The sequence below is a fragment of the Mirounga angustirostris genome, unplaced genomic scaffold (assembly GCF_029215605.1).
Source record: "Mirounga angustirostris isolate CCGP_5_RB_7025 unplaced genomic scaffold, mMirAng1.0.hap1 SCAF_10, whole genome shotgun sequence".
Taxonomy (NCBI): domain Eukaryota; kingdom Metazoa; phylum Chordata; class Mammalia; order Carnivora; family Phocidae; genus Mirounga; species Mirounga angustirostris.
This window is the reverse complement of record NW_026991718.1, coordinates 70,908,342-70,930,532: the sequence shown is the minus strand read 5'-3', so window position 1 is coordinate 70,930,532 and position 22,191 is coordinate 70,908,342. Positions and strand designations below refer to the sequence as shown.

General features: G+C 45.0%; 2 protein-coding genes and 1 long non-coding RNA gene across 4 annotated transcripts in view; 2 read left to right on the top strand and 1 right to left on the bottom strand.

Annotated features, from left to right (window-relative positions):
* PPP1R21 (protein phosphatase 1 regulatory subunit 21) overlaps positions 1–5,158 on the top strand; it is a 62,941-nt gene extending 57,783 nt beyond the window's left edge. For both annotated transcript variants that reach the window (XM_045885038.3, XM_045885035.3), the window contains 3 exons: positions 357–455; positions 1,455–1,583; positions 4,488–5,158. In XM_045885038.3, the coding sequence (XP_045740994.1) occupies positions 357–455; positions 1,455–1,583; positions 4,488–4,517 (258 nt within the window). In that variant the 3' untranslated portion in view covers positions 4,518–5,158. The remainder of the gene's footprint in view (positions 1–356; positions 456–1,454; positions 1,584–4,487) is intronic.
* A 596-nt stretch (positions 5,159–5,754) lies between these two features.
* On the bottom strand, positions 5,755–10,686 carry LOC135361771 (uncharacterized). Its single transcript, XR_010405702.1, has 3 exons — positions 10,554–10,686; positions 9,073–10,083; positions 5,755–6,199 (listed from the first exon to the last, which is right to left on the bottom strand). It is a non-coding gene; the product is annotated as an uncharacterized LOC135361771 (long non-coding RNA).
* A 500-nt stretch (positions 10,687–11,186) lies between these two features.
* The window catches only part of STON1 (stonin 1), a 50,649-nt gene continuing 39,644 nt past the window's right edge, over positions 11,187–22,191 (top strand). Inside the window, exon 1 of the mRNA XM_045885031.2 lies at positions 11,187–11,332. The gene's annotated coding sequence lies outside the window, so the exon portion shown is untranslated. The remainder of the gene's footprint in view (positions 11,333–22,191) is intronic.

The window sequence follows — 22,191 nt, the reverse complement described above, 5'->3', positions numbered from 1 at the left end:
GTAAATGTATAAAAACTTCTTAAGGGGCGTGGCTGGCTGGCTCAGTCAGTATTATGTGCCGCTCTTGATCTTGGGGTTGTGAGTTCAAGCCCCACGTTGGATGTAGAGATTACTTAAAAATTAAATCTTAAAAAAAAAAACAGCAGAAAAACTTCTTAAGTTGTTTGTAACTACTGGTCATCAGGCTAGAGCTAGGAGAAACCTTGACGAGCTTGGGTTGGTAGATTTTTTTCCTTATTAAAGTGGTGTGAGGGGGACCACATCTTATGTGTACTCCAGTGTGTGGTACAGGCCTGAAGTGAATTTGGTTTGGGGAAATGCCCTCTGAGGTCATGGGATGTTTTCTGATTTAACAGTGCCGAGCGCTCTCGAAGAGACTGGCCTTGGCTGAAAAGTCTAAAGAGGCACTGACAGAAGAGATGAAAGTAGCGGGTCAGAGCATCAGCAGACTTCAGGTGGGTTCAGAAGTGCTCCCTGCTCGGGGTTCATATGGTTTTCTCTGGAAGTTCTGGGGCGGCAGGGTCCGCATTTCCTTTCCAAAGTAGTGGTGTTCGCCCTCTAGACATACATTTTTCCAACCAGTTTATTTCTAACTCATTTTAAAGTAATATCTTATGTCAGGCAAAAAGTTGTATATGGCTTGTTTCTCTGACTTGATTTTACTTTCAAGAGCTTTGTAGTCAGCATTTCCTTAAATGATACTTACGCTAATCCCTGTCATGGTGGGCTGGACACTTGTTCTGTTCACATGACTCTGTTCCTTCTCTTTACTGTTTCATAAAACTGGCCTAAACTGAAAGCTAGGGCAGCAAAATAATCTTCCTTACTCACTGCTTTGTTTTGAAGCCTTGTTTCCAGAAAGCCTCTATTAAATATAAACATGATACAGGTGGAGAAAAAATAGATTAGCACAGTAACACCTGCTTCCTCCCTAGTTTCAGATTAGTTTATCAGATTAGCTAGGAGCACAGGATTAGATTTTAAGGGGCTGGAGAGAGCAGAGAGATGGGAAGCCAGACAAAGGTGCTTTTTCCAGGGAGGGTCCTGCCCTGAGGGCTGAGGGCCTTGAGCCAGTAGGTACTGGGCTGGTGGGAATGTGCCAGAGACAGACTTGCCCACCTCACCAAAGGCTCTGGAAAACCCGAAGGGATTTGGAAAGATAATGTAGCCCTTTTGTTTTTTTTGTGACAGTTTTATATCTGATGTAGGACAGTCTTTTTGCAAAGAGATTCAGAACATATTTTGCAGGCTGAAAAGAAAACCTTCCCCCCCATTTGTTTTAATTTTGTGCTCTTATTAGGCCTGTGGCTTGTCCTTCATGTTAATTGATCAGATAGGCCATCTTGATAGGTTGCTTTTCTCAAATTCCTTCTATAAATTAAAAAAGCTTTGGAGTGGTGTGACTAGTGGGGTTTTGATTTTTCTTTTTTTCCCTCTGTTCCTTTGCCATTTAGGATGAGCTGACAACTACCAAGAGGAGTTATGAGGATCAGTTAAGTATGATGAGTGACCACCTATGCAGCATGAACGAGACATTATCTAAACAGAGAGAAGAGATTGACACACTGAAGATGTCCAGTAAGGTAGGGGAGGAGAAGGAGGGAGTCTCTCTGCAATATAATATTTAATATGTAATGTATTTAATATAAGGTATTTCATTGTTGTGCATTTCGGGAGCAAAGGTTAAGAGATTTAAAGTGTTTTTAAATGAGTTTTCTTCATATCATTTGTCCTGTTATCCAAAAGTAAAATTCAGTTTCTTTGAGTTGTAAGTTGAGAGAAGGTCTGACCTTTAAGGTTTAATACTATGTCCTTTGATTTTTGGCACTTTTGGCATTTCTGCTACTGTTTTGTCATTTAGGGGGACTTTTAGGGAGGTTGTGATGGCTATACTTTTTTTTATATATAGGAGTCTAAAATGGTGCTGTTGAAGAATCACCTTCTTTAGCAGATTTATTTTCATACACATCCATATAACCTAGGAACATCTTGTCCTTTTCCAGAAATTTCTTTTGATTTCATTTCCCATAAAGCCACTGCTTGTCTAGGCTGGGGTCAGTAGATATTGGCAGTACCTGTATGTGGAAGTGCATATCTGCATATCCCATGTCTGTTGTTGTAACATAATAGATATGTTCTTTTACCGGGAAAGGTAGGCTTCAGGAAGCCAGGAACTTGGTTTCATGCATCATCTCAGATGCTTTGCACATTTTGTAACTCAGACAGTATGTACCACCGTCAGTGGGGATTTACCGTCTCTAACCTATGCTCTTGGAAATCTGCTGTTGCCTGTCATTGACCTAGCAGCCATGTATTGAGTTCCTTCTATGTGCTGGCACTGGAGAGGAAATAGAGATGAACACACTATGGCTTGATTTTAGCATCAGCTAGTGGTGGTGAGGGCAGCATTCTGCTCAGTTGGTGTCTCCTTGGAATCTGTCACGTGAGTGCATTCGAACCCGCATTATGTAATATTGTTTTCCCGTGTAGTTTCAGGTTATTGATCTGCCTCTGGCTACTTTGGAGAGAGAGCAGGAGAGCATCGTGATACTTTCCTGGGGCATCTTGTAATGATTGTAGCCAGACAGTGTGGTTTTGATTATGGTTCTTCAGTTACTTGTGCTTCAGGAAACGAGCTTGGAGGTGATGAGTAGGGGGGTCGGTCCTCTTGAATCTTGCCTCCTGGAACTCCTTTGGCCTTTTTCTTGATGTCCCAGCAGGACAACAGCTAGTTCACAGGGGTTATGTTCCTCGTCATGGTAGAAAGCACGTACATTAGTTTGAATATTAGGAAAAAGCCTGGTTTAATGCCTGACATTTGGAAAGAAGTAGCAGTGATTTTAGGGAAGCTTTTCTGATTCTAGAGCTGCAGAAGGCTTTTTTTTTTTTTTTTTTTTTTTAAGATTTTATTTATTTGACAGAGAGAGACACAGCAAGAGAGGGAACATAAGCAGGGGGAGAGGGAGAAGCAGGCTTCCCGCTGAGCAGGGAGCCCGATGCAGAGCTCGATCCCAGGACGCTGAGATCATGACCTGAGCCGAAGGCAAATGCTTAACGACTGAGCCACCCAGGCACCCCTCTGTTAATCTTTTTATGATCATTCCATGATCCCTATATTTTGCGCCCTCCCCTGTCCAGTTTGTTAGTAATTTAGATTGTTGGAGCATCATCTTATGGTGGAGTTGACATGGTCTCTGTTGAATGCCAAGTAAACATCTTGGAACCATTTGTTGGCTATCATCTTGTTATTAATGCTTGTGTTCTGCAAGCATTAACCACACACATGACAAAAATGTATTTATACCTAACAGTTAAGTATAGGAATCAAGTTACAATGTTTTCTTTTTTTTTTTTTTTTAAAGATTTTATTTATTTATTTGACAGAGAGAGACACAGCGAGAGAGGGAACACAAGCAAGGGGAGTGGGAGAGGGAGAAGCAGGCTCCCCACAGAGCAGGGAGCCGGATGTGGGACTCGATCCCAGGACCCTGGGATCATGACCTGAGCCGAAGGCAGTCGCTTAACCGACTGAGCCACCCAGGCGCCCTACAATGTTTTCTTAAAAAGTGAACTTCTCCAGAAAGAAGGGAAGTTACATAAAACTGGAAAGTCCAGATCTCCATATGTGGGGGGACTGGGAATGAGTTAAGACATCTGCCCTTAGCTCATTTTCAGCCAGTATCTGAGCTTCCTTTTTCAGATCACTGCCATTGGGGTGTTACTTGGCACATATTCAAAATTAGTATCTATTAAGACCTCTTTTGAAGGTATTTGTTAAGCAACAAGAAACCTGTGTAGGCTAAAAATTTTTATTCAGTGTCTGAAATCAATAAACTTCCCGTCTTTGGAACAAAATGAGTATTTGAGGTTTGATAAATCCCGGATAGCTTTGTTTTCTTCCTTTGTTGCTGATCCTCAGTCCTCAGGGGGATAGGGTCCATGGAAATAAGAGAGTGGGGGAGTTAAAAGTAACAAACTGCTTTTTGTTTATTTATTTATTTATTTATTTATTTATTTATTTATTTTTCTTATGTTAATCCCCATACATTACATCATTAGTTCTAGATGAAGTGTTCCATGATTCATTGTTTGTGCATAACACCCAGTGCTCCATGCAGAATGTGCCCTCCTCAATACCCACCACCAGGCTAACCCATCCTCCCACCCCCCTCCCCTCTAGAACCCTCAGTTTGTTTTTCAGAGTCCATCGTCTCTCATGGTTCGTCCACGCCTCCGATTTCCCCTGCTTCATTCTTCCCCTCCTGCTACCTTCTTCTTCTTCTTCTTTTTTTCTTAACATATATTGCATTATTTGACAAACTGCTTTTTGATTAAAAGTTAGCGACGCAAGGTTATCAGCAGTTCTCCCTCTTGGAAGCTAAAATTTTCCAAAGAGAAGTATGGCCTTCCAGACACCTTGGGCTATAAACTAGGAGTTGTTTTTCTAGATGTTTGTGTTCTTATTGTTGATATTTTTCTTTGCACAGGGAAATTCTAAAAAGAACAAGAGTCGATAGTTTACACATAGATGGTTGGCGACTTCTTTCCAAAGCTGCTACTGTTGCACGGAGCTACAGGACCCAGACCCCTCGTCCAGTGTCCAGTGCTGGCCGCCTTCAGGAAGCTGGGGTGTTGTCGGACTTAGTAAACTAGTCAGTGTTGTAAATGGCCTTGAAACATTTAAAATATATTTGTAACCAGTAAGGCAAATACAGAATTGAATGTTGACAGTAAAATGGAGAACAATACATGTACCATGGATATTGTAGGTTTCCTTATGCTGTTTTTACTGTGCACTTTTTAAAATTAGGTTTTAATTTCAGTATGTAAGAACAACAGATATTTTGTATATTTTCAAACTCAATTATATGGTAATCGATTTGGTATCTATGAAATAGATCTATGTTTCTGGATAAAATGCTTAAATTGTCCAACTGTCATGACTTCTTGCTATAATTGGAAGCAGTCTCCAGATTCTTTTTGAAGACTTACTCATATTTTCTCTCTCTCTCTCTCTCTCTCAGAGGGGGTGGGTCTTGCAGACTTAACTTCAGATCTTGTGGGTTTATTATCATTGTCCTCAGCTCTTCAGTACTTTCTCTGTGTTGGAATAATAGCTTAAGGAAATTGATGTCAATAAATTCATACTTCTATCAAACTTTCAGGCTATGAAAATTTGATAAGGGAAACTGAAACCTATTAAAGTATGTTTTATAAAAGTTACAAAATCCCAGTGGACTTAGATATGACCTTTCTGATTCCCCAGATTGTCACAATTGTCTGGTCAATCCTTTATTAAGGCTTTGAGTTTTGCCTTAACAGGTACCTGCAATCATACTTCAGGCTCTTCTTGGTTTAGTTCATCAACATTGTATCATTTCAGTGTCAACCTCAGTGGTGTCTCTCCCAGCATTCCCTAAATATATTGCTCCTTTCTTCCAGCTGCTTGTACCGGCCCATTCCACCCCATGTTCAAGTCCCCAGATTTGCTCAGGTGTTCCTAAAACCCCTCCTCCCCACCTCCGTACCTGCTGCATCTCCTTTGAACCTCCTCGCTAGCCAGTTGCTAGTCACCCTCCAAAATGCTTTATTCTGCTCTGCCTGAGAGCTCATTACCAGCTTCCCTCTGTGCTCAGCACAAAGGCCAACTCTTTGGCCTCTCCTGCCTGGTGTAGAGAGAGACCCAGTCCTCATAGTCACAACAGTGTTGGGATCCTGCCTTGGGGACCTCTGAGTGAATCAACTCAGTCCCATTCTGCTCGGCCTGTCTGGGCTCGGCCCCTTAGCCCTTTCTGTTTTTGTGACCTGCTCATTTCTAGTTCTCTAACAGTTGGACCAGCTGTCTTCACTGCAGCTGAGTCTAGGCCCCCAAACACTGTGGGGAAAAGAGCAAATGACCATTCTGATTAGCTCCCTCATAAACTTAGGCTTTCCAGCTCCTGTCTGGCCTGCAGTGTTCTGTGACAGTCCTTGTGGCATTTCTAGTCTGTTTCTATGCCTCCTTTGGAGGGTTTGGGACAGAGAAGTCCTTCCGGTGACTGCCTTATCCCTGTACTTACCACTGCAACCCAACTCTCAAAAGACTTGTCTCTTCTGTCTAGGCCTCTTAGGGCATGGAAAGTGCAAAGTGAGAGGTGATTCTAGTCTAGGTACAGAATCGGGACTTAGATAGTTGCCTGAAGTCCATGTGGGAGTGAAACTAAAATGGAAAAAAAGAAAAAGGAAAAAAGTATTTAATCATGCATTGCTTCCTGCAGAAGATGGAGTTTTCAGAACTTATTGAAATGACATGTCCTACTTTTTCCTGATGATGTACTCCTTGCTAACTGTTGAAAATTTGGAAAATGAGGAAAAGTATCAAGAGCATACATTTCATTAGAGATTCATTCAGCCATTAACATTTTTTGTTTATCCCTGCTCTTTTTTCAGGCATATGTAAAGATGCATGTTTTTAATCAAAATTGGGATTATATGAAATTCCAAGTGAAGAAAAAAAGGCTCTTTAATAGGAAAGGGGTAGTGGTTAGCCTGCAGCACAACTCAAGGTGGCACCGTTCACCTGAGCAGCCCTGGCTAGGCTAAGACTCCCCAGGCACAACTTGAGGAACTGATGAACAGTATGTGTCTTGTTCTATCATTTTAAACACCACCCCTCATTATGCTGTGGTAAGCAATACTGTTCACCTTTCAAGCTGATAAAACTGGATTCTCCATTGCTTTTGGTAAGAAACTAAGTCTATCATAAGTTAAACTAACAGATACTTTTAATAACATGATCATTTTCCAAATCCATTATCCATTAAATTGAAACAAAACAAATACGCAGCCACACTATTTCTGAACAAAAATGTGAGAAAAAATAAGTAAAATGAGGAGCCAGTTAGCTAAGAAAGCCAGCGAAACAGAGAGCAAAAAAATTCTTTCCACAGGACTGTGAATTAAAGCCTTCTTTATAATGAAAATCCCCAGACAGAAAAATGTACCGTTTATAGTTTTGTTTTATGCAGAATTAAACCTGGAAGTTACTTCCAGCTCTTAAAAGCCTTCAAACTCCTCTGTAACTTTACCATATGAAGAGAGCCACTTGGTTGGTGATGGCTAAGAAACCATCTGGCAGAGCCGCCCTGACTAGGAGGTGTCTGTTCTGTGATGGTGGAGGCAGCTTCTGTTCTCGGCTAAGGGCCATGTCCTCGGCCACGGTGGTGATAAATGGAAAGCCTGTCAGTAGATGGTTGCCTGTGCCTTAAATTTTTAGGCAGCTTAGTAATTAGCTCCAAATTAGGAAATTAACTGGCAATCAAAGCATTAGAGCAGGAAAACCCGTGATAGCTCTCCCAAATCTTTGAAAGAAAAGGCTATTAAGCATCAGAATAACTTTTCCTAAGGAGAGGATTAGAAGAATGGACTCCTGGTGGAAACAGGCTGGGGGCTCTTGTCTTGTTTGTGGGCATAGGGGTCTTGAAAGGCACGTTCCCCACTTGGAACCTTTGTGTTTGTTTACCAGGAGCTTTAATCTGAACCCACTGCTCCCTAAACACCATTGGAATAGCTGAGTGGTGACATACCGTTGGTCCAAGAATAGAAACCACACAGTTCAGTTAACTAACAAAGAACACAATGTCACTCAGGGCTTGCTCAGATGCTAAGGCATATTCACCCTCTCTTCAGCTTTCTTCTATTTCTTCAGAACACCTCTTCCGTTAAACTAGCAACATACCTCATGCAGTCATCATACTGTGTGCCGTCTCCCTGAGCAGCTACAGATGCCATGAGGCAGGAGCCATGCTTTTATCCATACTTTCCCACAGTGCCTAGCAGAATGTTTTGTAGCAGGTGGCCAAGAAATACTAATTGGATACATTTTAGGACGCAGGCCAAGGGACTGGCCAACTGTATAGCTCAAGCCACAGCTAAGAGTATCCCATCCCCAGGATAAAGGACAGCCAGCCTTGGGCCATTCTGAAGGAAGTGATCATCCCTGTGACTATCATTGGTTTTGATTGACATTCTCAGTGAAGATGTGTTTATCTCTGGAAATTTCTATCCAAAGAGTATTCAGGTTTCCTCATGGAGAAAGTTGTTTAAAAATCGTGTATTCTTCAAACACCAGGTCAGAATGCATCATACAGGTAAAACGGTGATTTTCCCCCCCCGTTTCATTTTCACGTTTGTTGAAGCCATTCACTGGGTAATATTTTTTTGAATATAGTTTTCCAAAAGCCCTCCCTCTATTTTGAATGAATGTTGTAATATAAATAGAGAGTTGTAAAGTTTTTAGAGAGGAATGTTTTTATCAAGTTTTTAGGGCTAAGCTTGTCCTAAATCTGAAGCCCTCACTTTTCCCAACCATGTCCCCTGCAGGCATTTCTGCAGACTGGTTTGAGTTTATATTAATGGATCCTGACTGTTTCAGCTGATTTGAGTTTTGTGGAATTCCAAGTTAATCTACTAGGTCATATCTGCAGACACTTTGGGGACCCTTTGTTAAACAGCACGAAAGTTTTAAATGATTTCTGTGAAGCCTGCCAGGAAAAGAAAAACTGTTAATAAAAAGGAGAATGAGTTAGTCTGAGAGTCTACTTATTATAGAGCAAGGAAAAGAACAGGAGGTGGAGTAAGATGGGCTACCAGCTGGTGACGGAGGGCTGTTGTGGCTTAGCTCTTGAGGCCAGGCTGAGCTGTTTACCACCAGATTTGGACACAAAGGGGCATTGCCAGAAAGGAGTCTTTGGAAATACGTGGTGGAGTTATAAGAAAGAAATCTGCATGCGAGAAAGTGGCCACCTTTGGGGCAACACTGAGTCACACAGAAAGGGGAGGGACAGTCCCTTGTAAAAGATAAGCGGTTTTCAACCAACTATATTTGGTCTTTAGAAAATGATGGGACTGTACGTGTCAAAGTTTCCAAAGAGATTTCTTTCGCCAGGTGGGCAACCTACTATTCAAAGCCATACTACTTATTCAAAGATGGCAGAATTAAAAAGGTGCACTCAGAACTCTCTTTAAATGCAACGACGATTGCCATTTGTCAAGTATATTGTTTCCTCTATGAGTGCTTTCTCAAGTTGTTACCTGGGCATTTCCTGAGATATGCTGGCCTCCCCAGAAAGCCTCTTGACTTGCTCACAGGACAGAGGAGGTTCAACGTGGAGCTTCAGAATGCCCAGGGTCAAGGCACCTTTTTCTTCCCTTCCTCTGCTTCCGTCTTCCTTTGTTCTTGCTCTGCACCTCTCTCAGCTCCTACCAGAAGGCTGACTTGGGGCCATCACCTGTCTGGTTCCACAGAAGACTCTGAAAAGCTGCCCATCAGTTCACTCCCTGTTCTCTCTTTTGTCCTTCTTGGACCCTTGACCATCACCAAGATGGTGGCTAGAGGAAATAGGGAAAAGAGTAGGACCCAGTCCCTTTTTCTGTTCGTTGAGGGTGTTTTAAGCATAAACACAACTAGAAATTTTATCTAAGAATAAAAGTATCCTAAATAGATCCTGGCGGTGTGACTAACTAGAAATTTTATCTGAGAATAAAAGTATCCTAAATAGATCCTGGCGGTGTGACTTCAGGCACCGCTGTGCCCTCTCTGAATGTAGTTTCAGGCTGGTGGTTGAAAAGGATACAGAGTATCTTTTCTATTTCACCGAGGAACTCCATCCAAGGTCAAAAACAAGCCTACACCCCAAAGAGCATTTAAAAGAGAATCACATTGGGTGCCTGGGTGGCTTAGATGGTTAAGCGTCTGCCTTCAGCTCAGGTCATGATCCCAGGGTCCTGGGACTGAGTCCTGCGTCAGGCTCCAGCCTGCTTCTCCCTCTGCCTCTCATGAATGAATAAATAAAATCTTTAAAAAAAAGAGAGAGAATCACATTGCTATGCAAAGGCAAGGAAGTGTCAACGGAATTCCCTCATCCTCTCCACCATCCAGGCATAGCACTTCAGGTTGACATGTTCACTAGAGCCTTCTAACTCCTTTCCTTGGGCTCAAGCTCTTTCTTCCCAAATAGTTTGTCTTTCAGACTGTTCAGTCAATATGCTTCAGTCGCCATTTTGAGTTCACAGGATTTACTGGTACCTACTGTATGCCATGCTCTGGGAACACAAAAGTGAATAGGACACCACCTGGATCAAAATATTCCTTTGCTTAAAAATGTTCACGGGTTTCCTATTTTCTGCCGGTTCCACCTTCCCATTCAAACAGTTCCCACCTCCTCTAAGCTTTCCAGTCTTGCTGGCCTCCAAAGCACTAGTCCCAGGGCCTGGAATGGCCTCTTTTCTCCCCACTGAGTCTGTTCAAACCCAGCCCAAGCTTTCCATCCTGGGGTTGGATGTCCCTCCAGGATAAAAGGCACAGGCAGCTCTCCTTTCATTCTGACTGGCTCCCAGTGAGGCAGCCCCACTTGTGCAAGAGGCTGAGATGCCAAAGGACTTGCTTGGAGGCAACTCCTAGCAGGTGATGGAGTCGGGACTAGAAGCCACCCTCTAACCTCTCCTGGGAGGACAGCTCCCCTTCTCTTCTGTACTCTGCAGGCAGCACACAGGGGGCATCTATCAATAGTTACCTCCTGCCCCATCCACACAGCTTGGCCCTTCACAAGCCATCCAGTGGCCTCCGCCTAGGCACTGACTCACCCCGGAAGCTGAGGTTCTGGCTGTACCTCTCATCTTACCCTGACCAGGGCTGGTCCCACCTGCAGGGAAAAGAGGAGGCACTCAGGAGAGCCTTCAAAAATGATTCTTTAGTTCTCCTAATCACAAGAGAAAACCAAACAAAATAAAAAAACCCTCTCAATGAAGCAACGCAGAAAGCATGACCACAGAGACCCCCCCCCCCAATCATCCCACCATCCCACCACCCAGAGATGATGACAAAGGCCCAGAAAGTGCAGGTTGGCTTCAGACCTGCCAAGGGTCCCAAACATCTGCTTCAAGGGGGTGTCCTGTACCCATATATTGCAGCTCACATAAATCCCTCCCCACCAACTTCTGCTGGAGGGAGCATGCTCTCCCCCTCCTGGGGGCCGGAGACTCAAGGGAAGGAAGACGCGCCAGAGGGAAGAGAATGGAGAATCAGACACCAGAAAGACTTTGGGGGGATCCAGGGCGGGAAAGAGGGAGTGAGGGGAGAAGGGGGGCCGGCAGGGAACGAGGCGGGGGTGGAGCGGCGACGGGAGTCTCTACCGAGTAGCCGCCCCCTCCCCGCCGCGCCACTCCTGCTGGCTCCGGGCCCTCCCCCTCCTCCCCCTTCCCCGCCACCCCTTCCCCCTCCCCCTCTCCCTCCTCCCGCTCCTCCTCCGCTGTGGATGGCGGCGGCCAGAGTCGGAGCCCCAGCGGCCTGCCCGTAAGTGACCAGCCCCAGGGGACAGTCGGGGAGGCATGGGGATCCCCCTCTCCAGGGTGGGGCCACCCCCACTTGGCAGGGAAAGTTTGCGGGCGGGGAGCTTGGGCGCCCCCGGGTCGCGGGCATCTCCCGGGCTCGCTGGGCGCCGTCAGCTGGCGCCCCATCTCCCTCCCTCCGCCCCTGTCGCCCCCTGAGGTGTCCCGGGCGGGCCCCGGCCGGGCTTCCCCTCCGCACCTCGGCCCTGGGGCCGCTGGGACCTGGGTCCGGCTCTAAAAAGATAGAAAACTCAGACAGCAAAGAACCCAGACACACTTCCGAGGGCGGGGAGCCGGGGGCTCGTACAAACCCGCGCGCGGTCCGGGCCTCCCCGACCTGAGTCCTCCTCCCTCGCGGGCTCTGGCTCCCCCCACCTCCGGGACTCTCACCTGCCTCCTTCCCGGCTTCGGCTCTTCGCGCTGCTGCCCCTCCCCCGCCCCTTGCCCGGCGAGGCTCTGGTCCCCCAGCCTCCGGCCACAGCTGGTGTCTGCATCCCGGCTGTCCCCTCCCGGCTGTCCCCTCCCGCTCTAGCAGGCAGTGACCCAGGACGAGGGGCAGCAGCCGCAGGGGCCTCCACACTTGCCCCAACATTTCCTGCACGAATGACGTTCACTGGGATCACTGCACAAACTCTACCTTGTGGGTCCAAGGGGAAATTAAAATATATCCCTCCTTAGGATTTTACTATTTCTGTTTGTTGGACAGTTTTGTTTTTTGTGTGTTTGTGTGTGTGTGTGTGTGTTTTTAGCCTAACTCTCCTTTTTCCAATAATAATGTTACTTCACGTAATTAGCCTTTCTAATTTCGGAAAAAATTTAAAATCCAGGAAAAAATAATGAGAGAGAGAGAAAAAAAAAGAATGCTGGCTAAAAATAGTGAGCAGAATCTGATCTTTGTAAAGTAAGTACTTCATTCCACAGTTAAATGTTGTGGGAGGTGGGAGTTCAGATCGGCTTGTTTTCAGACTACCCCAAACAGACTGTTGGCCCCCCGCAGGCCAGAAGTTGTAATTTGCCTGACCGAAACCGCAGTGTTGGTTGGCATTCCCCAGCCTGGTGTGAGTGCTCCGCCGGTCTCTGCCCCTCTCCAGAGGGCTCCCGGTCTCTCTCCCACCTCCCCCACTCCCACGGTCTCATAAACAGTTGCAAAATCGAGGCAGTGGAAGAGGCTAAAATGAGCAGGACCACAAAGGAAAAAACCAAAACAAAAACCAACAGCTTATTTTAATCCTGAGGCTCTTGCTTTAGCTTGCCTCTGATTGGGTGGAAGAATGTTTAGTTCATTTGTGTGGTTCTATGTCGATTCTCATTATGGTTGAATCAGTGTTTCCATGACAGGCTTAGTTCTCTGAGTGCCTAAAAGGAGCTCGTTAATTCTCAGATGGGTCTGGACAGATCAAGTCTGGAATCTGCAGGGTTTTTGTTTGGTTTTGTTTTAGGGATAGATCTGGGTTCATATGGCAAGCCTCTGCCCGCTCCCTCAGAACTGGAGAGAGGTGGGAGGGAGCCCAGTTGAGGTTTGTGTCCCCATGACTAAGAAGGAAGAGCTTGCCTGAGAAGTGAGCTGTGTGAGCAGGATCACAGCGGGTGTTGAACTTTTATTGTTTTTAGGGAGAGAGCTCTTCTCAAGAACTTTAGCCATTCCTGTTTTCTGTATGAACACTCAATGTGGTTATAACAAATGTATTAGGTGCTGAGCAACCTTTCAAAACAGGGCAAGATATTGAACTATTTGGATATAAAGATTTATGGGGGGGGGGGTGGAGGAGCAGAGGGAGAGGGACAAGCAGACTCCCCGCTGAGCATGGAGCCCGACCAGGGGGTGGTCCATCCCAGGGGGCGGTCCATCCCAGGACGGGAGATCCTGACCTGAGCTGAAGTCAGCTGCTTACTGAGTCAGCCAGGCACCCTGGAGATAAAGATTTCTTTAAAAAAAAAATTGTTTTTTCATTGGAAGTAAAGGAGTTTAGTTTAAAAAGGATGTAATTCATTTTTCTTCAGTGATTTTGACAGTTCCCCATTAGTGTGAGTTAGTAAGGTTTTACGGTGGTCTCAAAATGTCATTGATAAGAAAGTGTTTTTGACTTTCATTCAAGTAGAAAGCCTGTAAGTTTTGAACTTGTTTGCCCTGTTGCTTAGAAAAACAATGCACTCAGATAAAAATCTTTTGTCTCTTCCTCTTCCTGAGAATTTTTAATAGTATATTTAATGCTCTAGAAGTCAGCCTTACGCTGTTGGGAAAGAAATTGCCTTTCAGCCTCGTCTAGCTTCTGTGCCGCTTCATGGAATCTTGTTGAACTGGGTGGTTTGCTGTGCTGCCCAACAGGGTGTCCTGCATGATGGCGACATAATGCAGGCCTGCTAGTAAGGTGAAGGCCAAGGAGCAGGTAGTCTGGGTGGTAAGAAGAAGCTGCATCCCCAGTCAGCCAACAGAAAGCAGCCACTTGTCATCTGGAGGGGCAGATGAGTTGGAAATACATGAAGTGTGGCATCTGCAGAGCGGAAGGAGGACAGGGGTTGTTAAGAAGTAAAAGTGGCCTTTCAAAATCATATTGTATAAGAATACTGAATTACATAGAACATGCTTTGGGTATGGTGTTAAGTTTTAAAAGCAAGTTATGAAATAGAAAGCACTGTAATCTCACTCTTTGCAAATACATCCAGAAAATATTGGAATTAGACACATCAAAGTGGATGGTCAGATTAGAGGTGCTTTTGAGTTTTTTTGTGCTTGCCGGTATTTGTCAGATTTTTTGCAGTAGTAATAGCTACCATTTATTGAGTGTAAAGCCCTTGCATATGGTGTTTCATTTTAAAACTCTGTGAGGTAAGTACTGTTATTATGCTCATGAAACTATTATTCTCATGCAACTAAATTCAGAGGGGTAACTCACCAGGGTTGTATAGCCACCATGTGCTAGAATCAGATCTTGCATTCAGGTCGGTGCCCAAAGTCTATACATCTCAGTCACTACTGTCTACCATCTTCCAGCCATGTACTCTTCATACGATCTTAATTATAAGAAAAAAATATATAGAAAAGAGAAGGCCAAGTATTTTGTGCTTTAGTAAGAACTGATATTTTGGTTAATTGTAAAATGTCTCTGGCTTCCATCTCTTCTGTCTCTCATTATCACTTCTCTTTGGAAGTCCTTGGGAATTGCTCCAAACTTAGCCAGAGGTAGCTCTCCTTCCCTTGGGAGCCAGCTGTACCCGCAAAAGGTATCCCAAATTCATTGGAAGCTTCCGAAGCAGCCTGGAGTTCCAGGAACTCCATGGGGTTCTAGGGCAGTCCTGGTAGAAGGCAGGATTTTTAAAGTAGATCAGGCAAATCATGTCTTCAGAGCTCTGCCAGTATGGGCTTTCATTGTTTTTGACATTGTCAGGGGAGCGTGATGGGTAGGAAGACCCAGGGGTAGCTCCCAGGCTCCCAGTTGCCTGTGTGTTACATGGACTGTCAGGGTGGATAGGTAAAGGACTTACCATGGAACAGGAAAGAAAGAGAACAGCTTATTACCTCTTGGTGCTTATTACTATGAAAGCACAATAAGATATATATATTTTTAAGACTTCAATTATTTATTTGACAGAGAGAGAGAGAGAGCACAAGCAGGGGGAGCAGCAGAGGGAGAGGGAGAAGCAGGCTCGCCACCGAGCAGAGAGCCTAACTTGGGGCTTGGTTCCAGGATCCTGGGATCATGACCTGAGCCGAAGGCAGACACTTAACTGACTGAGCCACCCAGGTGCCTCACAATAAACTATTTTTTGGAAGCTTGGCTATGTGGGTGATCCCATGCATTGGCAAAATGAATTGGTTTAGTGGAGGTGGAAATATTCAGTGTTTTCTGAGTGATTCTAGGGGTAGTCTGGGAAAAAATGCCCACGTCCTGTACTACCATGTACCCTCACAGCAACCAGGCCCCCAGAGGTCACCTTAGCCATCCTCCTCCTGGAAAATACCTGAAGATCTCCAGAAGCTTGGGCTTTTTAAAAAAAAAATATGGTTGTTCAAATAACACACCTTAAGTAGGAGGCTTTATCTCTTCTATTCTTCAAGGAAGAGATTCTGGAAGGGTAATGCTTCTAAATCGCATTGTTGAAAAAAAAAAACTGTAAGAGTCAAGGACTTCTTTCTCAGATTATCATACTTGGACCGATGTTCCAGATCTTGTATCCACTTAACTATGTGGGAAAGGTCTTTCTGGTCTCAGGGTCAGGAATGGTTCTTGTGAGCAACTTGGCTGTTTTGTCTTGTGGATTCTGTGAGTCCTTTAATTGACCGTTTCCCGTTTCTTATTTGGCCCAAAGGAAGCACATAGCCAACTTAGTGGCCTGCTTCTAGCATGTATATAGGATGTTATTAGACATCTTGTATTTTCTGTGTGTACTTTTCCTTTAGTCCCACTTTTCTCACCGACTTTATAGGCACCCCTCAGAGATATTGCAGATTTGGTTCTGGACCACTGCAGCAAAGTGAATATTGCAGGGGCACCTGGGTGGCTCAGTCGGTTAAGCGTCCGACTCTTGGTTTCGGCTCAGGTCATGATCTCAGGGTCCCGGGATCCGGCCCTGCGTTGGGCTCTGCACTCAGCGTGGAGTCTGCTTAAGGTTCTCTTCTCCCTCTGCCCCTGCCCCCATGCTCCCTCTCTCAAAATAAATAAATATAATCTTTAAAAAAAGTGGATATTGCAATAAAGGGAGTCAGATGAATTTTTTGGCTTCCCAGTGCATAAAAATGTTATGTTTACACTATACTGTACTTTATTAAGATGCAATACCATTACATCTAAAAAAAACAATGTACAGGGGCGCCTGGGTGGCTCAGTTGTTAAGCATCTGCCTTCGGCTCAGGTCATGTTCCCAGGGTCCTGGGATCGAGCCCCGTATCGGGCTCCTTGCTCTGCAGGGAGCCTGCTTTTCCCTCTCCCACTCCCCCTGCTTGTGTTCCCTCTCTTGCTGTGTCTCTCGCTGTCAAATAAATAAATAAAATCTTTAAAAAAAAAAAAACCAAAAAACCAAAAAACAATGTGCATACCTTAATTAAGGAAATACTTTATTGCTAAAAAATGCTAACCATCATCTGAGCTTCCAGTGAGTAGTAATCACTAATCACAGATCACCGTAACAAATATAATAATAATGAAAAAGTTTGAGGGGCGCCTGGGTGGCTCAGTTGGTTGAACATGCAACTCTTGGTTTTGGGTCAGGTCATGATCTCAGGGGTCCTGGGATTGAGCACTGCATCTGGCTCCCTGCTCAGTGGGGAGTCTGCTTGAACATTCTCTCCCACTGCCCCTCCCCTCACTCTCTCTCTCTGTCCAATAAATGAATAAATCTTAAGAAAGTAATAACGAAAACGTTTGAAATATTGTGAGAATTACGAAAGTGTGACACAAGGACATGTGAGCGAATGCTGTTGCAAAAATTGTGTTGATAGACTTGTTTTGTGCAGGGTTGCTGCAAACCTTCAATTTGTAAAATATGCAGTATCTGCAAAGTGCAATAAAACGAGGTATGCCTATACATTGTTTTATTTATTCAGTGCAGTTTGGAGACTGCTACTTAGGACACTCCACTTCTTCCTTCTGAGTTCATTTTTCTTCATTTTTCTTCATGTGAATTTGGAAGTTCTTTCATAAAAGGGCTCTGGTAAACTTGAAAGTATTGATATTCCTGAAAATGTCTTTATTTTGCTCTTACAAAGGAGAGTTTGTAGAGTTTTTTAGACTCACAATGATTTCCCCTGAGTACTTGAAGATATTACACCATTGTCTTCTTGCATCTGGTGCTACTCCGGGTACCAGGTAACCTTGGGCAAGTCTCCTTGTCTGTAAAATAGGTAATCGTATCCTTGTCTATAAAATTTCTCCTGGTCTCCTTGTCTATAAAATACATAATAGTACCCACTTCGAGGATAATTGGGAAGAGATAATGTATACGAAATGTTAGAATAGTGCCTGCCATATAAGGAAGCACAATTGCTAGCTCTGACAATTACTTTTATATTTTTTTCGTAATTTTTTGGTTTCCTTGGATTTTACTAGTTCATATAAAAGTTTCTTTGTCTAGTTGCACACAAAGACTAAATTGTGTTGGGATTTTTTTTTATTTTTATTGCAGTTGCATTCACATTATATTCCAGGGAACTGATACCTTTACAATATTAGGTCTTCCCATCTTCTCCTTTTATTCAGGTGGATGGTGACTGGTGATTTTTTCCTACTCATGTCTTATACAACTTTTGCTGCATTTATTTCCTATAGGTTTTGTTGATATTTTAGATGATATCTTTTTTATTATTATTGGCTTTTTGCTGGCTCACAGAAACATTTCTGATTTTGGGATTTTGGTCTTGTATCTAGCATCCCAGCTGACTTCTCTTATTAGTTCTCAGAGTCTATTTCTAGATATTATAGAGCTTTCTAGGTAGACAATCACAAAATGATACTAATTTGTCTTTTTCTTTTCATTCCTTATGACTCCTTATGATCTTTTTCTTGTCTTATTGCATTGGGTAGACCCTCCAGTACAACGTTCAATAGTAACATTGGTAGCTGACCAACTAGTATCCTAACTCACATCTGTGTTGAAAGAAAAGACTTTGTGGAGAGGTTCCTGTTCCCTTTGGTCATGGAGATGATGTTCTCCCTCTGCTGGGCATGTGAGTTTACCTGTGTCTCTAACAGTGCAGACAGATTTATACTGAATGATTGACTCTTTGTACGTGGCTGGCAGCATCTCTGGGAATGTTTGGTATCAGCAGAGCCTGGTTATAGGAAATATTTAAGGAAATCTATATAAGCATATCTTTCCCATACCCTCCCAACAAAACCTATTCATTTAAAGAAACTAAATCAGCAAATGTCCTTGGCCTTCTCCTCTGGTCCTCACATCAGCCCCATGTGATAATGGAAAAAAAAAATGGACTTTGGAGTCGGGCAGATCTGGGTTTGAGTTTAAACTCTGCCACTAACTAGATGTGTGGCTATCTTAGTGTGTTTGGGCTGCTATAACAAAGTTCCACAGACGGGGTGGCTTGCAAACAACAAAAGTCGATTTCTCATGGTTCCGGAGATTAGCGGTCCAAGGTGAGGGGGCCAGCATGGTTCTGGTGAAGACCCTCTTCTGGGTTGCAGACAGCCATCTTCTTACTATGTGCTCACATGGTAAGAGGGGTGAGGGAGCTGTCTGCTGCCTCTTCTTCTAAGGGCACTGATCCCATTTAAGAGAACTCCACCCTCATGACCCAATTACCTCCCAAAGGCCCCATCTCCTAATTCCATCACCTTGGGCGTCAGGATTTCAACATTTGAATTTTGGGAGGGGACACAAACTTTAAGACCATGGCAGTGGCCTTAGGCAAGTTACTTAACATCTCTGAGGCTAAGTTTCCTTCTCTATAAAACAGTGGTAGCAGGACCTGCCTTAAAAAGTTGTTCTGAAAATTAAGTGAGATAATAGGAAATGATAGGAACCAAGTGCTTGACATTTGTTGAAGCTCACAGATGGTGGTCTCCTGTCATCTCCCCTCTCCTGCTCCGTTTTTTTCGAATCAGGATTGTGCTTCAGACTAATCAGAAAGACTTCTGGGGAGAGGCCATGGGTATACCTCCTAATAACTTATGTTTTCTTGGTAATCAATGTAGATTTCTCTTGGATAAATTTCCTTAATACTTTGAATTACCGTTTTGATTTTGCTTCTGTATCAACAGCTCTTAGTTGCCCTCCCAGTCTGTTGATGGACCTTACTATTGAATAACCATGTTATTCCTTATGAACCATGCCCCTCTTAACCACAAGTCTCTCTTTGCTTTATTACTTGATGTTCCTGTCCTTCTGAAGATGAAAACTCTTTATTTCCTTATTGAAGAAAACACTTCAAATACAAAGACCCCAGAGAAGAGTCTGTAAGAAGTGAATAACAAAACAACTTCTGGGACTAGGTATTCACAGGAGGGATCATAAAGTTCCTGAGCAATTGAAGGGTTGTTAGGGTTGGGGAATTGACAAAGAAGAGGCAGCCATAGTGGGCAGAAGAATGGAAGGTATCCCTTGAGTGTTTCGCAAGACCTAAAATCTGCCTTTTTTTTTTTTTTAAGATTTTATTTATTTATTTGAGAGAGAGAGAACGAGAGAGAGAGAGAGAGCACGAGAGGGGGGAGGGTCAGAGGGAGAAGCAGACTTCCCACTGAGCAGGGACCCCGATGTGGGACTCGATCCTGGGACTCCAGGATCATGACCTGAGCCGAAGGCAGTTGCTTAACCAACTGAGCCACCCAGGCGCCCTAAAATCTGCCTATTTTACAATGTCATTTATCTGGGCCCTGTGGAATCTGTATTTGGCCCAGAGCTTTTCTGCAAGTGTCTTATCAGGCATAATAATGATAAGTAATGACTGTTCTTTTTTTTTTTTTTTTTTAAAGATTTTATTTATTTATTTGACAGAGACAGAGACAGCGAGAGCAGGAGCACAAGCAGGGGGAGTGGGAGAGGGAGAAGCAGACTTCCCGCGGAGCAGGGAGCCCAATGTGGGGCTCCATCCCAGGACTCCGGGATCATGACCTGAGCCGAAGGCAGACGCTTAACGACTGAGCCACCCAGGCACCCATGACTGTTCTTAAGTACAGGAAAAGAGCATCAGGGAAACAAAACATAATTGGTATGGGGATGTGCCTCCATATAAATATCTGGAACACAAAAATAACTTTTCCATAGCAGAGCTAAACCAAGAGTTTCATGGAAGCGACATTGAGCATCTAATTTAAAACATCCGTAGCCCAGGAACTCAGGACTGTCACACTGGCCTCTGTGTATCCCTTGGAGAGTGTTTTTCCCTAGCTCAGGGTAACTCATATTCAGAAATGTGGAGGCGCTAGAAGAGGTAACAGGCTACAAACCTTGCTTTTGTTGGCCTCAGTTTCGCGTTAATAGCACAGAGAGAAATGTTTCAGTCTCACGTCTTTACAACTGAGACCCTCCCGTGGGGCAGCTCCAGGCCTCTTGCTTGTTTGTGGCTTGAAGCAGAACCTTGTAAATTTCGTGAACATTCCCCTGGTGGCTGCCGGATGGGCGGGGCTTCGGTGGAAGGTGCCTGGTCTGGGTCATTGTAAGTAGCACAGTGGCTACTTCCCAGGTGCTCCCGATTTTCAGAAAATTATCTTTCTTTTTTTTAAAGATTTATTTCTTTGACAGATAGAGAGCACAGTAGGCAGAGCAGCAGTCAGAGGGAAAGGGAGGAGCAGGCTCTCTGCTGAGCAGGGACCCCGATGCGGGGCTCGATCCCAGAACGCTGGGATCATGACCTGAGCCGAAGGCAGCCGCCCAACCGACTGAGCCACCCAGGCGCCCCCAGAAAATTATCTTGAGGGAAAAAAAAAAGTGATCAGGCGGTCCCGGGAACTGGGCGATAATGTCAGAATCCTTCAGTTCCAAGAAGGCTCGGACTTGCCTAGATAGGTGTTTTTCTCCCATGAGGAAAGAACTTGTTATTTTAGGCTTCCGGTCTCATCCTCATCATTCGTTGACTCTAAACTCCCAGCGGCAGTGGCTCTGTGGCACCCGTGATGGGGTTTACCCGGGTTTAAACAGCCCCCTGCTTGTCACCATCTGCCTGCTTCCCACCCACACATTCATATCCCTCTCCTGCCAGATGTTCTGCCTAACTGCTCACACGTGCCCATCCGCGGGCACACGTGGGCTTCAGCCCGCGGCGGGGCGGGCACCCTGCTGTCCGCCGCACCGAGGGTGGCCCGCGTGTTGCCCGTCTGGCCAGAGGGGACGCCTTCCCCGAGTCTCAGCAGAGAGTGCGGCCGGGGCGACCTCACTGCTCTCTGCCTCCAGAGACAGGAGACCCATAGAAGCTCACCGCCTGAGACAGGTGCCGGCTCTTTTATGGGCTTCCAAGTTGGCTGAGCTCTTTACCTTCTGTTCTTGTGAAGAACTGGTTTTTGGGTTTTTGTGTGTGTGTGTTTTAGGATTTTATTTATCTGAAAGAGGGGAGCTGCAGAGGGAGAGGGAGAAGCAGGTTCTCCACCAAGCAGGGAGCCCGATGCGGGACTTGATCCCGGGACCTGATGGATGTTGGTCATGCATGCAACCACCACTTACTGAGCAGCTGCTCTGTTTGAGGCTCCTGCATCTCACAACTGGTCACAGAGCTACAGCTCACATCGCTTTTCTGTGGCCACGGTGGACGGTGGTGGTGATGATGTCGTTCTGCAAAGCTTTGGGCAACCATCCCCTGTGCCATGAGAGATGTACATGAAAGGCAATCTCTTGTCTTCTCTCCTCTCCTATTTCAGACTTTAAAACCACGTGTGTGCAGGCAGGAGCCCTCACGTTCAACCCTGGTTTCTTTCCTGCATTCCCACTATCGCTCCTATCTGGTTCCCTGTCTCCGACCTCCCCACCTTGCAGTCCGTCCTCCACGGTCAGAGCTTTCTTTCCAAAATTCTGATCTAATCCTGTTTCCCTTCTCTAAAGTCTTTCACCAAATCCCATTGCCTTTAGGATAAAATCAGCTCCGTTGCCATGATACAGCAGGGCTTCCGTAGCTTTCTCACCTATCGGCCTCTTTCCCAGCAGTGCCCACGTAAGTCCTGCCTCCAGCCGGGCCGTCCACCTGCAGAATCAGGCTCTCTTCTGCTGCCCTGTCTTTGTGCACACACTCACCTCTCTCCGGTCTGCTCTGCCTGATCAATTGATATCAGCCTTCAGGATTCAGCTTACAAGCCTGCTCTTCCCGAGGCCTTTTCAAACCACCAGGATAGGCGGTTTCATTCCCTCACCACGTGGACATACGCATACCACTACGTGGGCTTACTA